A 16,375-nucleotide genomic window follows, 5' to 3' on the forward strand; every position below is an offset into this window, starting at 1 on the left:
CCAATCTTTCTAAGGTGGCTTTAGAGACATTCTATTTATAGAGGATTCTCACTATTATTTGGAAGAACCCAAAGAATAAATTCATGAAGATGAATAATGAGCCCATGGATTTTTAAAAGGGGATTTTGGAACAATATATGACAGCCATAGCTAAGGAGAGTAAAAGTGGGTATGTGCCACTCTAGATGACTAGTTAAACTCAAAGACATATAGGTTAGATCAAATTGTTTGAGGTTAAAAAGGTGCAAGGTTTGGCTCTTATGGGATTGGTAGGGAAGGAGCTCCCTTATGAAATTGACTCATTCACGATTGTAGCAAGGTTTTTAAAGGTATTATTACTACTAAGCAGTTAGATATTGTTAGTGCTCATGATACAAAATTCATAAATAAATTTTAGAAGGATTTCTTCTATGGTTTGTCTAAAACTTAATAGTGTTGTGTTAATCATCCACAAATGGATGGGCAAATAAAAATATGAATATAAAACATGTTATATACTAGTATTGGTGAGAACCTAAAAAAGTGGGATTTGTTTATATCTTTGGCAAAGTTTAATATAACAATAGCACTACTATAACACCAATATTTTGTTATATATATTGGATACCAATTGATGTTTGTATTCATTAGGTAGATTTTGTAAATGTGGATGTCAATGCTAAAAATTTAATAGCAGAATTAGATGAGATTCTACATGATTGTCAAGGCAATCTTATAAAAGCTTAATATAGTCAACAAAGTTATGCCAAATGAGCATAAAAACTATTGTCAATATCACATGGGTATTAAATTATATATGGATTTTTTATTTACTCTTCTAAATACTTGTATTACTTCCTTACAAAAAGTTGTAAACAACTAAAGAAAATTATTTAAAATATGATTCATTAGAATTTAAATATAAAAATAAAGGAGTGCTCACCTGGTTTCTATATTTAAACTTTATGGCTTGTCTATTAAATTGTTATCTTTGATTTCTTACACTAAAGTCTTAAGAGAGATGCAAAGGTCAAGCCATAAAGCTTCTATGATTTTAACCTCATACATGGATTTTAAGAGAAAGGGCAAGCGAATAAAATGGTTAAGGGTATTGGGATAGTCAAGAAAATTCAATAAAGTTCTTTAAACTTTTGTTGACTAACTTTATTTGGTGATCAATTTTAATCGTTCATACAAATAGAAGCACTCAAATTCAGCCAACTTCACAACATTATTCTTGTTTGCTAGAAGTCAAGGACCCAAAGAATTTCTACAAGTTTTTAGGGACAAAAGGGTATAAAAGTGAGAGCAATGGAAAAAATATCAAAACGTATAAAACAAGGGGGATTTTATATTTAACATTAGGTTTAAATAGTATTGGGCTAGGTGACCTTCTAGAGCTTATATTTGATATTAAAAAGGTTTTGGGTTTGACTTTATTGGTTAGCTAAAAGAAATATATCACATGTTAAAATTTATATTTAGCAGACTAGTTTGGTATAGTTAGACTCGACCCAAGGGGTAGAATCTCAAAAGAGCAAAGCTTTTAGGAGAATTATAGCTTTCAACTTTCGTTCCATAAAGGTTTAAATAGGTTCATGAATAAGAATGAACCTTCTTTTCCAATTGATTAATGGTTTTAGGATATTTAATGTTAAATGTCTTTAGGTATAAATATATATTACATTTTTTTGAGAAGTCCAAACTCAAGACATAATATATAATAAATTGGTAAACTATAATACAATAGGTTTAAATAATAAAGTGAAAGCTTATCATTTTTCCCCTTTGTAAGCTTTAAAATTTGAACTTCTTGGGAATGGTAGTACAACTATACTATATGTGTGATGTGGATTAAGGCATACAGGGTGGCATAACTAAGTATATGTCAAAATTTTAAGAATCTTAAAGCTGGGAAATAATAAGAACAAAGGTTAAGCCAAACTTCACACTACCCCTTTGACATTTTACATTTATTAGCCATTTTTTAAGTTGCTTTAAAGTAGATAGCATTATATTTTTTCTTGTGCCATGGGTTTTTAATTTTTTATTTGAATGGGAAGTGTGTTTCTATTAGTGTCTCAAATACCTCAGAGTGAGTGTGTTTTGAAATCCCATATCAACATCTGTAGTGTACTATAAGGCTAGGTGACACACACACTTGTTTCATGTCATGAGGCCACCATTGGTAACCAGAGAGTGACTGTCTGTGCCAATGAAAGATCAAATAAGCATCCCTAGGCTGATATATCAAATATTCCATATCACATGGCTCAAGTGACAAGTTCAATAAATGAGGTTAGTACAAGCTCAAATCTTCACTACTCTTGAGCTCAAATGTTGTTGCTCGGCTCAAATCTCTACAGTGCAGATATCTTGGCTCTGGCTGCAATAAAAGCTATATCAGAGATGAGCAAAACAACATGCAAATATCAAAGTTCTCACCACCATTTTTTTCCTCTGATGCCCCTCACTGGAAAGATGAGAGATTTTTTCTAGAATTCAGTTGCTCAAGCTTTTATAAAGATGCTTGTGTCATTTATTCTACTTACACTATTAAAGGAGATGACGCCTTTGCAGATTTGCTCCACTTGGAACTTCACCTTGTCAATGACTTCGTAATCTCGAAAGAAGTTTGAGTTCGGAGGAGCGCTCTTCTTGCCCAGTTATACTTCCATCTTTTCGATCAACTCAAGTCCCTTCGAACTTTACTGTGACAAAGAAGTCGTGAAAATGTAGGTGAAGGAGTGAAGCTGCGATCGGGCTCGTCTGGTCTTGCGCACTGTGGTCTCGAGATTGGAATCCTGGTAGAAATTCGGAGTGAGGTGTCTTCCAGTCTCCAATCAATCACTGCCATGAGCAAGACTGCTCGATCCATAGCTCTTCTGACCATCGTCGTAACGGACCAAGGAATGAGAGATGGTCGATTTCACACAATCGGCCAATTTCATACAATCACATCCGCTGTCGTCAAGGATCGCCTCCGCACCTTCAACCGGGCAGCCGCATCCAGAGCTGGACAAGGATTTGCTCCAATCTCTCCGTGAATCCTCCAGAGATGAGAATTTCTCCCCTCGACCCCTCTCCGATTCGAGAATGCGCGCACCTGACGGCGTCACCATGCGGCAGAACGAAAGTCGATCTCAACAGGGAAAAACCTAAACAGCTTTGTTTGAATCATCTATTTATAATTGACCCTTGCAAATTTAATGAGGATTAAATGGCTTTGTTCTTTAGTAATGACCCGCCATTGTAGCAAACATACATCTCCATTGCAGCGAAATTGATCAGCAAAAATTTATAATACGCGTTCGATTCCGGCAGGGTTTTAACGATAAACTGGGTTTAAACCCTAACTCTTCTTCCAGAGAGAAAAAAACGGAGGAGCGATCGATCGATCCCAGCGCAATGGCGCATGTCCTCGTGCGCTCCACGGCAGTGCTCGCGCTTCTGCTTCTTCTAGTGATCTGCATTGAGTCGACATCGCGCGGGGGAGTCCAAAATCCGGTAAAGCTCGAGCAAAGTCCTTTTTCTTTTCCTCTCTGCTCACAGATATATCTCTCCTGGCAGATCATCGGCAGCGGCAACAGAAGATTTCTACTCCGGGAATCGATATCTGCGAGCTTCTCAACGCCCTTCCACTTGGGCTGCCCTGCGGGCAATTGCCGCAGCATGCAAGCCTCGGTGCCTCACGATTCCTTCGCGGCCTCCGACCGACTAGTGCCCTCCGGCCCGGATCCTCTGCATCATCGGATCAGAGTCCACAATTGAGGCGTTTTCTTCTTCTCTTCCTTCTGGGGATCTCATCTCCCTCGAGTAGCTGCAGCCTTTCTCTCTCGCCACGAGCGATCAGTTTTGGACAGAATGAGATGCTGCTCTCCATGGGTGTGATCAGGAAAAATCTTTGGCTTGTCCTTGGGAATTCGCTGCTCGTCCTTGAGGGGGAAGTTAATTCGGACTGTCGCGCAGGCAGCCACGATGTGTTAATATCTGTGTCCTTTTGGAGACGCTGTTGCTCATCAATGGCACCGAAATTTTCCCCAAGCAAGTTTCTTTCTTCTTCTCTCTCTTTCACGTCTTTGCAGGGAGCCGCAGTTTCTTTCAAGTGCGAGATCTCTTTTAGAGCCAAGCTCTTCAAGATCGTCGGGAAGGATATCATGCGTGATTCTTCACACTGTTGTGTGTCGCAGGGATTATAAGCGACACATGATCGTGATCTCAGTTGATCAAAGGTTGATCCTCCATCGACTTGGTTCTTTCAGGTACCTTGAATCCATTCATTATTTAATTAACGCAGGTATCTACCTAGAACAGAGAGTTTTTTGCTTTGCTGTAGAGAGAGTGTTTGTTGTTGTTCCTTTCCATTTGGACCTTGCGCTCACCAGTTTGTGCGCTCGTCAGTGGAGATAGATTATAAGATTAGCAGTAACCATCCATCCAGTCCTCTAGCTAGCGTTCCTAGCTCGATACTCGTGAGTTTTTCTCCTAATTCCCTCGTTTTTTCTCTCATGCTTTTGTGATTAGCCTTAAGTGTGTGTGTCTTTAGCTGTTTTATTCGTTGTCCGTTGGAATCCAAACGTGACAAACAGGGAGCGATAGAAAATCTATTCCCTTGATATTTGCCTGGTGCCTGCTAGCTGCTTAACAAACTCACTGTGCTACTCGCAGGCCAGGCATCATTCCTTGGTTGGATTGGAAAAATGAAAACCAAAGCTTGCCAACACTGATAGAGAAAGATGGAGCCAAAAAAAATGGAGAGAAAGGGATGGGCGTGTCCTTGTTAAAGGTACCAATCTAAACCAAGATCCCCGGTGTGGACCACGACGCGCAGTACTCTTATGATACCATGGGGTACTATACAGGAAATGCCATACGTCGGCATCTTGTAAGTAGATAAAAAGCTTTATATTCTTTCGCAGCGTTTGCGTGCGTATGTTGGTAAGCTGGGCTCCGTACGGCCGTGTTGGGCAAGGACACGACTATTTGAATACGTCCACATGGGCTATAAAAATACGAGAAGCATATCTTGTATTGATGAATCGAACAGGAGTATGCGTCTCCATTGTCCGTGCAGTGTTGTGATAGAATATATATCGCGGCTTATAACGTTGGAATTTCAAATAGTTCTTACAGAGTGGAGCTTGATCGCGAAGAATGCCGATCATGTTTCTTTTTTTGTTCTTGTTGTTTATTAGGGGAATCATGCGACTGTGATGGACTTTGGTCCGTGGATTCGCGCTCTTAGTTGTGATGACTGTTATGAGAAGTTTGCGTGACTTGAGAACCTCTAATGATGCTGCGGCAGCAAATCAAATGACTACGAAAACGGTGGCATGTAACGTACACTTGAGAGGGCGTGCCTTTCGGCTGTCGTGATAGATAGTACGTATTCGTGTTATTTTGGTCGAAGGGTCGTTTCTAGACATTACTTAGTGGCGCGGTAACAAAGGCTTTAAAGGTGATGGAGAACGTTTTGTTTGTTTGACGAGTCCGGGAATCCCTTTTATTCTCAACACAAGCTAGAAGATGAATGTCAACTTTCGAGTATCCTTCGAATGCTTTCGCTCAAATAAATAAAAGTAATAAAGCTGTTTTCTCCACATTTATTTATTTCTGATATGCTTAAGCAAACAAGTTGTGGATATACCTAGAATATGCTTGGATATTCTAGGACATTTTACCATCTAACGATTGTTATTTATTTAGATTGATTTTGTATTAATAATTTATAAACTTTCTTAAATACTTCCTAATGCATTCTAGTTTATTCTACCATCTAATGGTTCATATGTAATAAGATTAATCTTGTGTTTATAAATTATGAACATAGCAAGAGTTGCTACATGAAATGTGCAGAAAATTCTTATTTTTTATGTAGATCTTGGATTAAAAAATTACAAATACCTATGTTTTATAATAAGATATAAATAGTTTTATTTATGAAACATCTTTATTTTTTGAAGGAAGGGTAGATCCATGTTTTAGAGATTGTTAATTTCTCTAGAAATTTATATATTTTCAAGGAAAATGGTTTTTCAGGTCCATAAAAATAAAAAATGTTATTATAAATAAAATAATTGGGTATTTAAAGGTTTCTTTAAATATATTACTGATAAATTGTTTGCTATGGCTTTGAGTTTCATTTCAGTCATGGTTATTAGAAACTTTGTTAATGGTTTTATGAGAGCTTCAGATTTTTATGGATCTACATGTATATAAAACTATTTTATCATGGAAAATTCTATATAATAGTTTTATAGAAAAATAATTCTTATTTTATATCAGAAAATAAAATAAAATTCAAGATTGAATTCCCATATTTAGTTCTAATGTTCTTGACCTATATGATACAAGATAGATGGCATTTTTGCAAGGTAACTATACATAGTTTCAGGTATTTGTTTTCTTTGTCTTCTGGGTGAAGATATCTTTTGCAAGGTAACTATACATAGTTTCAGGTATTTGTTTTCTTTGTCTTCTGGGTGAAGATATCTCTGTGCTAGTTAAGATAAAAATAATGTGGCTGCTGGGATTCGAGCCCAGGTCTCCACGGCCACAACGTGGAATTCTTACCACTAAACTACAGCCACATGACTTGTCAATCATAGTCTAATCTTAGTAAAGTAAATTAGAACCATCAACGTTAACATTGTGGTTTAATTTGAATTAAAAGACGAGGGTTTTAGCTTCTATAGGCGAGAGAATGGATCTTGGCGCCACGATAGAAGCGCTCGAGGAGGCGAAGGGAAGGCATAAAATTCTGGAATGCCGTGCAGTGGTGCACCGGATCCACGGCGTCGCAAGGCATCTCCGCATGGATTACTCTCTCTTCGATCTCGGCTGCGGCAAAGATGGGAGCTTCCTCCACGCCGCGCCTTGTTGCAATCCATCATGCAGGAGCGATCGAATGCTCCGGCTTCCAGATCGCCGTCTACTGCGGCGAAATCTGCCGAGAAATCCACGCCAGGGCTCATCGCCGCGCGTGTGGCAACGCATCGGGGCGCCGAACCGGCTGCCCTGTGGTGAAGCCCTCGATTTTCCTCTGGGCCAATGTCCCGGCACATTGCCTGATTGATCCAGCGGAGATCTCTCGCAGCGGCGACTGCGTGGTGGAGCTCTGCATTGCGGCCTCGGGAGATCTTCGCGATCTCTTCCACACCATGGCCAAGTTCCCGGGCGACTTCACTGGTAAGAACTATAGGTAGAAAGAGCTTCCTTTGCTTCTTTCTTCTTTTTCTTCTTCGTCTAGGCCTAATTGCTTCTTCCGGTCGTTTAGACGCGAAAGGCTAGTCTTTTTTCTTCTTTCTTTTGTTTCTTTCGTCCTGGTTTGCAACGCTCTTTAGTTTCTCTGGGTTTCTTCTTCGTCTTTGCTTCTCCGGTCGTTTAGACACAGAAGGCTAGACTTTTTTCTTCTTCCTTTGATTTGCACTCCTTCGTCCTGGTTTACAGCGCTCTATAGTTTTCATACTTTTCTCCGTTCCTCATTTTATCTTCTAGTTGGTTTTGCTTTTTCTTCTTCAGAAAACTAGAACGAGGATTATACTTACATAGCTTGTTTCTACATTTCAGGGAAGAAAATCATCGTCCTCGTCAACGATTACAACAGCCAAGTTGTAGCCCGGAACTTTATGATCCTGGAGATGCTTCGTGTGCATGGCGATGCTCTCTGGTATTCATTCGTGATGACCGAGCCTCAAAACCTGGCTTGCAAGGCCGCGGCCTACGACGCTCTCGAGCGGTGTGGATACTTGTCGCGCTCGGCCAGCCAGATCGTTCGCATGGGCCTCTTCTCGGACCAAACCGGACCTGTGCTGGAAGCGGCCTTTTCCACCTCGGGCTCACGCTCCAAGCTTTCTATCGAGATGGAGGACAGCTCTTGGGGATTAATCATGGCCTATGTCATCGCAGAACTCAAGCCACGCGACGTGGAGATCGCGAGGGAGAAATCCATGACCGACTTCCGTGAGAGCTTTGCCTACAGCACTGGGAAGCTCCTCCCGTTTTCCTGCATCAGCAACGAGCTGCGCTTCTCCAGCGGCAACAACTTCTTACTCGACGAAGCTGGCTGCTGGACGCAGATGAGCTCTGCGGATCCAATGCTCGGCTGGGACTTCGCGGAGGTGATGAGCTCAGGACGGGAAGCCGGGGCCGGATCCAAGGACTTGTATGGATCGCTCTTCTTCCACCTCAAGAAGCTCATGGAAAGGTTCCTGTCCCGCGGATTTCTCGAGCAAGAAGGAAATGGAGCACCATCTCGGTAGCATGAACACCTTCCTGGATCGCTCCATCGAGTGGGTGCGCAAGAAGGCTTGAAAATCGATCGAATCCATCGGTAACTTGAATCGACCCAGTCGCTACTTTCGTTTCATCCTTTTGGTTTCTAATCCTTTGTGCTTTTCAGGAAAAAGTGCCTCATCTTTTTGGCTAATCATCAGGAAAAACGGATGATTGTTAAAACAAAAAAGACAAAGAACGTACATTCTCAGAAAATTCGCGTCGCTCGCGTCATTAGTTTCAGACTTCCACGTGGACGAATCGAGGCGGGCATATTCTTTACGTTTGAAATGAGAACCCCTAACAGAGCATATCCACTTTGATGCGCGTGGGTAGGAAGGATCGATCATGGATGCCGATGAGCGTGCAGCAGCAGCGGCGGCGGCAGCAGCAGCAGCGGCGGCGGCAGCAGCAGCAGCAGCCGCCATTCCTAATCCAGCTCCAGAACCGGGCGGTGATTTAGAGAGATCGTCTAGCGAAAATCTCGAGGTCTGTGCTTCCCCCCTTTTGTTTTCTCTCTTTCTCTCCCGATTGGATCGATCGAGAGCTTGCTGCTTCCCAGTCTGCATGCTCTCGTGGCTAGATTGCGTCGGCTGCGGGCCCGATTTTCGCCGATGGGGTTTCTGTGCATGTTTAGGGCGCCATTGTTCTAACTTTCTTCTTTGTTTATTTTTTTCTCCTTTGTTCTAGGACTCACGCTTGAATTTGGAGATGCGTAGTCTCTTGACCTCTGAATTTACCAAGGATGGCTCCGTGGATTTGCTTGGAAGGCCATCGGTCCGCCGAAAAACCGGTGGATGGAGAGCCTGTCCATTTATTCTTGGTATGCTCGTTCTTACATGTAGCAAAAACTATCTCCCTCTTGTTTTTTCTACTGTTTAACAGGAAACGAATGTAGCGAAAGATTAGCATTCTATGGCATCAACACCAACTTGGTGACTTATTTGATCAAAGAATATCACCAGGGCAATGCAATCGCTGCGAAGAACGTGACAATCTGGTCAGGCACCGGGTACGTAACTCCCATTCTCGGAGCTTTTCTAGCTGATGCCTACTGGGGACGCTACCGCACCATTGCAGTCTTTTCATGCTTATACTTGGTGGTGAGTTTTGGTTTTAGTTTTTCTCTTTTGAAATAGATGTTTTGCTGTTTTTGCTTGCAGGGATTGATACTTCTTACGTTGTCAGCCTCATTACCTTCATTGAAACCTCCATCCTGTGACAAGATGTCTTGTCAACATGCCTCGCTGGGGCAGCTTATATTCTTTTACGTGTCACTCTATTTTGTGGCTTTAGGAATGGGAGGTATCAAGCCTTGTATCTCGGCGTTTGGTGCCGACCAATTCGACAACAGTGACCCCGTAGAGAGGAAGAACAAGGGCCATTTTTTCAACTGGTTTTACTTGTCAATCAACGTTGGAGGACTTGTTGCAACTACGTGCCTTGTTTATATCCAGGACAACACCAGCTGGGCCTTGGGATTTGGCATCCCGGCCGCGTGCATGGCCGTTTCTATCGGTTCCTTCCTCCTGGGATCTCCGCTCTATCGCCACCAGAGACCACAAGGAAGTCCACTCGTGAGAGTGGCACAGGTTCTCGTTGCTGCATTTCGAAAGTGCTTCGTGCAAGTTCCAGCTGACAAGGAGCTATTACACGGTAGCAAAGAGAGTAATGGATCTAGCATCAGCGGCAGCTTCAGGCAAGTTTACTTTAAAACTCTTGTGAACTCTGGGCTGCTTTCTTGGAAGTGATCCTGACAAGATCGCTGTGCATTTGATAAGCTTAGCTTGCCATGACAAGGAGCAGAGAAAGCTTCCAAGATACTCAAGGTCCGGCTGAAGGGACTGTAGACTAGTCACAAGTTTTTTCTTTCTCTAACGAGCTTGGGACTGATGGTTTACATGCAGGTTCCTTGACAAAGCAGCAGTGAACACCGGCTCGAAGAAAGGAACTTTACCGGGACCCTGGAAGCTATGCCCCGTATCGCAGGTGGACGAAGTGAAAACTCTCCTGAGGATACTTCCGATCTGGGCGACACTGATTATCTTCACGACAGTCTACTCACAGATCTCGACCACTTTCATCGAGCAGGGATCCAGAATGGACACCAACATTCTGGGATTCAAAATCTCTCCAGCATCCATGTCTACGTTCGAGATTCTCACCGTCATCCTCATGGTTCCCATCTACGACCGGATCCTCATCAAGCTGGCTCGCAGAGTTTCTGGCCATCCTCAAGGATTTACGCAGCTCCAGAGAATGGGTATAGGCCTGGCGATTGGTATACTCTCCATGGTGGTGGCCTCGGCCACGGAGAGCAAGAGGCTGGAGCTAGCGAGAACGCACAAGCTGGTGGACGACGCTGTTAAGCCAGTTCCGATGACCGTCGTTTGGCAGCTCCCACAGATCGTCATACTGGGAATCGCCGAGACTTTCACGTACATTGGTCAGCTGGAATTCTTCTACGAGCAGGCCCCAGATTCGATGAGAAGCTTGGGAACAGCAGTGGCGCTCACGACATTTGGACTCGGGAATTATCTCAATGGGTTTCTGATCATGGTGGTGAGCAGGGTGACGAGCAATGGTGGCAGTAGCCCCGGATGGATCCCGGACAACTTAAACCTCGGCCACCTCAACTTCTACTATGATCTTCTGGCGTTCCTGAGCGCGTGCAACTTGGTGTGGTATTTGATCTTTGCGAAGGCTTTCAAGTACAGAGAAAGCAGTGGCAGGACTTCGTGCTTGTTGCACTAATAATGAAGATATTGAAGTGTTAATTCCTAAAGATATTCTCCTTTTTATGCTGTTTTGACTCATAAATCCATCTCTTTCGTTCTGTAGCAAACTAAGCCATAGGAGTATAAATGCGTTGCACAGTCAGTTGCGTTCTTAAACATTATCTTTTAGGATACCACAGACTTACGTTTAGGTAATCCATTTAACCCCAAACAATCAAGTTGTGATGTTGTTGCATGAAAAACTAACTTGGAGTGGATGATGCCTTGGCTGTGTATGCTACTCGAATGGTGCCACTATAACTCTCTACAATGGATCCCCTCTAGTTTGTAGCTTTGCTAATTTTGTTTAGGCAAGAGTATTACATGTTTGTTTTTTTCTTGAGCTATCTTTTAACAAGACTCAGATGTAACAACGCTAGGAGTTGTAGTCAGACATTGGAAGACGTTTGAAATAGGTACACTGACCCTGAGAGTGTCGAAGACTTTGGAGGCCACAACCAATTGGGTGTTCAAGGTATGTGTATAGAAAAGAGTGGATTACTTCTACAAGATGTACCAGGGCCAGAGGTACTGAGTTGATTGCACCAAACTTGCGTTCTTTCTATATATGTAACATATCAAAGTATGCAGGGAAAAAGAGTAGACTAAGGCAACTCACAAAGGATGTTTGTTAGGACTTAGTGCTAAAACACAAGACTCCTCTTGAGGTTCTTCACCACTCAACCACCTCCAAATTACCTCAAAAACTCCACTTCCATTTACCCTTGAGCTTCCTTTTGACCTATGTTGACCACGTGGTCAAACCTGGTGCCTCCTGCAAAACAAAGTCATTGTCTCAAAGATGAGTTGTACTAGTGATCATACTTTTTGGGGAACTTTTCTCAAATTTTTAATCCATCTTCCACAACCATATATATTAAGGAGGCATTGGGTTTTTTACTTTAAGATAGTGCATCTTTCAATTGGCTAATATAAAATACCAAATGAATTTTCACCTTAGCTGGCAATTGTATTCAATAAGCTGTTTTGCCAATTTGCTCCAACACTTCATATGGACCATATTTACAAGAAAGCTTATCACTTTTCCCATTTTGCAAAGGTACTAATATGTTTTGCCACTCACTTGGACAAAAAAATCACTTACACAAAGATGATATGACTTACCTTATATTCCCAGAATTGATGATGCTCAATAGGAAATTCTCTAAACTTTATGAGTTTGATTATAGTATTATAATATGATGATATCCACTCCTTAAATCAATCTTGATAAACACTCATGCTTCACCAAACTTATCTAAATATCATTCTTATGCAATAATCTTTCATTGTCTTTTTGTTCAACACATAATAGTTAATACACATCTTTATTGAATTGTCCTTCTTCCTCACAAATAAGACTGGGGTATCAATATCATCAGGCATTAAATCTCTAATTGTTATTTCTCTTTGTAGCACATGTGATCATGGGATGAAATTTAAATATACTGTTACTGTGGATCATTAGAACTTTAGGGAATAAATGGGGATAAAATAACCACTAAAGGCTCTCTTATTAAGTAGTTGCCCCTTTTTCAGTTGGCTTAAGGAGAGAAAGATAGAGTGCAGTACACCCTTGTTGGAAATATTGAAGTTTTATGCAAGTATTCTCCACAGCGTAGTGAGGGGCAAAATATAAACAAAAAACAGCCTCAAACTTATCCATGGTAGACACTAGTGGTTTCTTGTTTACAACACAAAACTCCTCAAGTTAATTCCACCATCAAAGATATATATAATGCAAAACCATTAGAATAGCCATTAAAACCTCTTTTTATTGTTTATATTGTTAGTGTGATATTTTCCAACACGTAAGTTGGATTTTAAGTGCATTTTAGATGCCATAGGCTAATCTAGAGTTTCTTTAACAGCCAAGAACTTCTTCACATTGGCTAACTAGGCCAGACACTCATCTTTACCACTATCATTGGAAAAAGTTAGAATCTTGAGTTGATCCACTAAGGAAGTCTTACTTGGAGCATCACCACATCTAGCCTTAACTGCTTTAATATCCATACATGGTATCCATCATACCATGCATCTCGTCTTGCATCTTTTGTTGATTTTGATTAAGAGCTCATAACTCATGAACAACATCTTAAATAGTCTAAATGAACGTGGACCATACTTGAGCTCATGAGTTGAAGAGTTGAGTTCGTGAGTTGAGTTCGTAAGTTGAGCTCAAGTTTTAATTATAGTTTAATACAAACATTATAAACTTTAAAATATTAAGGTTATTGTGAACTTAATAATTTTATAACTCTCTACACATTATATAGATAAAAATGTTTGAAAGGACACTTCTTGTTCTAACAATTTAAATATTTATTACATGTCATAATAGGGATATTTGTTAGAACATAAAATACGATGTTTGTAGAAAAAGTATCCTTGTCACTTCCTTAAATCTGTACTCTATTAGTAAATATCAGGTTTATCAGAATTAAAAAATTATTAAATTTGAAATAAAATTCTATGTAAAGCCATATAACCGTTTGAAATGAAAAACAAACAACCATTGATGTAAGCTTATTTCATATAAAAAAAAGACTTAGTTATTTTTTAGAATACATTCTTGAGGGGTTTGTTATAGTATACTGTCTAAAATTTATGGATTTTCATTTGCACTCTCATTCAAAGAGAGGAAAATACATACAAATATCTGGGGGTTCTAATGTTGGTAATTTAATTCTCACTATCTTTCTTCCTAGGGTTTAAAGGCTAGAAGATATAATAGCTATCCCATTGCACAATATAACCAAACCACACAAAAGAAAGTGTTTTCAAGCCGCTTCATATGATTGGCATCAGTGTTGCAACAATACAACCAACACCATCTCAAAATCTTGCTTGCTTTTGTTCCTTGTAGAAACATAGGGTTGGAATAGAAGCAAATTTATCACCATGAATTTAGGCCCAACACTTACCCTTCAAAAACATTCTTACACACCTTATATTAGATTTTGCTGGCATGTGGCAAATTGCCCATTATTTTGGCTCCACACTATAGTAAGTGATTTCAACTTATTGTGATACACTCTTTTCATTAACCATTTGAGGTGGTTTGGTCTGAGAGCAGTGTCTTAGTTAGAGCAAAATGGTACTTAATATCAAGCTTGTGAGAGTTTTTTGCTCCAAGATCCACCAACAAAGGAAAAACGACAATGGATAGTCTTTATATCACCAATAGAAGCATGGGGAATATACTCTATAGATGTGCCACAGACCACTTCCTCAATTGCAGTTGCCACTGTTCGAGTGGGTGAAATTAATTTTCTCTTCATTCTATTATGTAACATATCAATAGAAGACCCTTTTTCCATGTATCTTCCTTCCTTGAATACTAATGTTTTTGAAAACTACTTTATAGTGTGTATCAAATCTAATAGACAAGCTTTGTATAGACTTATCTTCCCTTTCCCTACCTTAGAGGAATGCTAACTCTAGTGCTTACTTTCTAAGAGATTCACAGTTAAGGTGTATAGGAGATCCTTAAGTGGTTGATCATAATGGAAAAAGCATGATCATCATATTAAGAGGCAATAAAATGAGAAAAAAAATAGAAATCAATATGAAAAGATTGATGTCCTCATTAGAATGTCTTAACTTCCCACCAACTTAACCACGACTTAAGTTGTGATAGACAACTTACATACATATGGCCATCTTCATGCTACCACATTTAGATCTTGTTTTATTTTGCCTCATGGTTTTCTTTAAAAGGTGTAGCCTACCATTGTTTACACAACTCCTTAAACATTAATTAAAACTCTAGTTTGATAAGTTGGCAATGTTGGTTTAAGCTTTAAGCCTAATGGAACTCATAGCAAACTTTTGTGGTTTCATGGCAGATGGGGCTAGTGTAAATTAGAATGGTGTCTAAGCAATTTTTGGAAAGGGTTAGATATTAGAAGGTTGTAAAAGGACTAGGCTTACCAGTTTGCTTTAGTACAATATTGAAAAGGGACATCCAAAATATTTCCTAGGCTGTTTGGTCTTATACTTTAAACTCTACTATTGTAATTGTTAAGTTATAATGTAGCCTGTGAAAACATAAATATTACAACAATTTCAATATAATAAGAATAAAAATTGCCTTGGATCATACACATAATCTCCCATAGTTGTCCAACCTGATATGTGTTTCATATGGTCAAAATATACCTATGCATTTGCAAGGTTATTGGATCCAAATATGTCTATTTGGGAGACAAGATTTACACTAAAGGCAAGGCCCATTAAGCTCTATTTCGTTAAAGTGGGATTTATTCAGTAAAATGGGACTAAGTACAAATTTTCAAGTATTTGAAAATGACGTGAAATTATATGCTTTTTGTCCAGGGGCTAGACATATCTGGGGCATGGTGACTAGCGCGGTGACTTTGTGTCCAGACTGAGTCCATCTGGTTGTATAATAAATCTCATTGTCAAGGTGAACAAGCCGAATCTGAAGCTAAAGAAGAGCGATGGCATGCACGCACACACTATTTGTTTGTTCATTGAGCGTGTGGTGAGCTTTCCAAGATGAACATCATTCCTATTAGCCAGACATATAACTTAATGGTGAGAACATTTAGATATTATTCAATGTTATCTTTTTCTAACGAATCTAATTGTGAAGGTGTAGCAAGAGGCATTGCTAGTCTGGAGAAGTCATTTAACTCATTTGACCCTTAGTGTATTTTCATGAAACTAAATAACATTCATATTATTAAGGAATTTCTCTAGTACCTTTTTTTTACGACATAGAGGCTTGCATTTCTTTCAAAGGTGATTTAGTAAAAGGCCTAAGGGCACATGCCATTCTATTTCTCAGACCGGTATTAAGATATACTAGTGCAAAGGGAAAAAGGTATTTGGTGATCAGGTAAATGGCATGAGGGCACATGCCATTATAAGCTTAAGCACTAGTGGACACCTCCTTTTTGGTACTCTCAGCGGTACTATCATCCTTCTCTGGGTCAATTGTTTTGCTTTGGATTGTTGTCTCTAACGTTACTAGGGCGTTCTCGATAGTTGTTAATGTTGCCATTTGTTCAGAAAAATGATCACCTGGAGTATAGTACGGGGAGTTTGGAAGACTTATATATTCTACATCTTCACCTATCTCCTTCTCCATCTCCTTTTCTGCCTCACTTACAAATTTTGTGCTTGCCATGAGAACGCTCTTCACCCTAAAATATGGAGTTCGTTGTGTTATTAAAGAAAACCAACACACACGCTGCAAGGGAATGATGGTACATAAAGCACGTAAGCCCACAATATGGGTTTATGTGCCATTAATATGGGCCACACGCCATATTATTAGATTTATGCACGTGTGATTGGTAAATGCATATGTCACA

General features: G+C 40.1%; 2 protein-coding genes and 1 non-coding gene across 3 annotated transcripts; 2 read left to right on the forward strand and 1 right to left on the reverse strand.

Annotated features, from left to right (window-relative positions):
* Positions 1–3,357: 3,357 nt before the first annotated feature.
* Positions 3,358–4,023, forward strand: LOC9632644. Its single transcript, XM_024672819.1, has 2 exons — positions 3,358–3,486; positions 3,550–4,023. Exons 1-2 carry the CDS (start codon positions 3,388–3,390, stop codon positions 3,748–3,750), a joined length of 300 nt encoding a protein of 99 aa, XP_024528587.1. The 5' UTR covers positions 3,358–3,387; the 3' UTR covers positions 3,751–4,023.
* Positions 4,024–6,497: 2,474 nt separating this feature from the next.
* Positions 6,498–6,569, reverse strand: TRNAH-GUG. The gene has a single exon. It is a non-coding gene; the product is annotated as a tRNA-His (tRNA).
* Positions 6,570–8,537: 1,968 nt separating this feature from the next.
* On the forward strand, positions 8,538–11,093 carry LOC9632645 (protein NRT1/ PTR FAMILY 8.1). Its single transcript, XM_024672863.1, has 5 exons — positions 8,538–8,742; positions 8,944–9,076; positions 9,139–9,356; positions 9,417–9,952; positions 10,161–11,093. Exons 1-5 carry the CDS (start codon positions 8,602–8,604, stop codon positions 11,005–11,007), a joined length of 1,875 nt encoding a protein of 624 aa, XP_024528631.1. The 5' UTR covers positions 8,538–8,601; the 3' UTR covers positions 11,008–11,093.
* The last annotated feature ends 5,282 nt before the right edge of the window (positions 11,094–16,375 follow it).

Source organism: Selaginella moellendorffii, unplaced genomic scaffold (genome assembly GCF_000143415.4).
Source record: "Selaginella moellendorffii unplaced genomic scaffold, v1.0 SELMOscaffold_9, whole genome shotgun sequence".
NCBI classification, from domain to species: domain Eukaryota; kingdom Viridiplantae; phylum Streptophyta; class Lycopodiopsida; order Selaginellales; family Selaginellaceae; genus Selaginella; species Selaginella moellendorffii.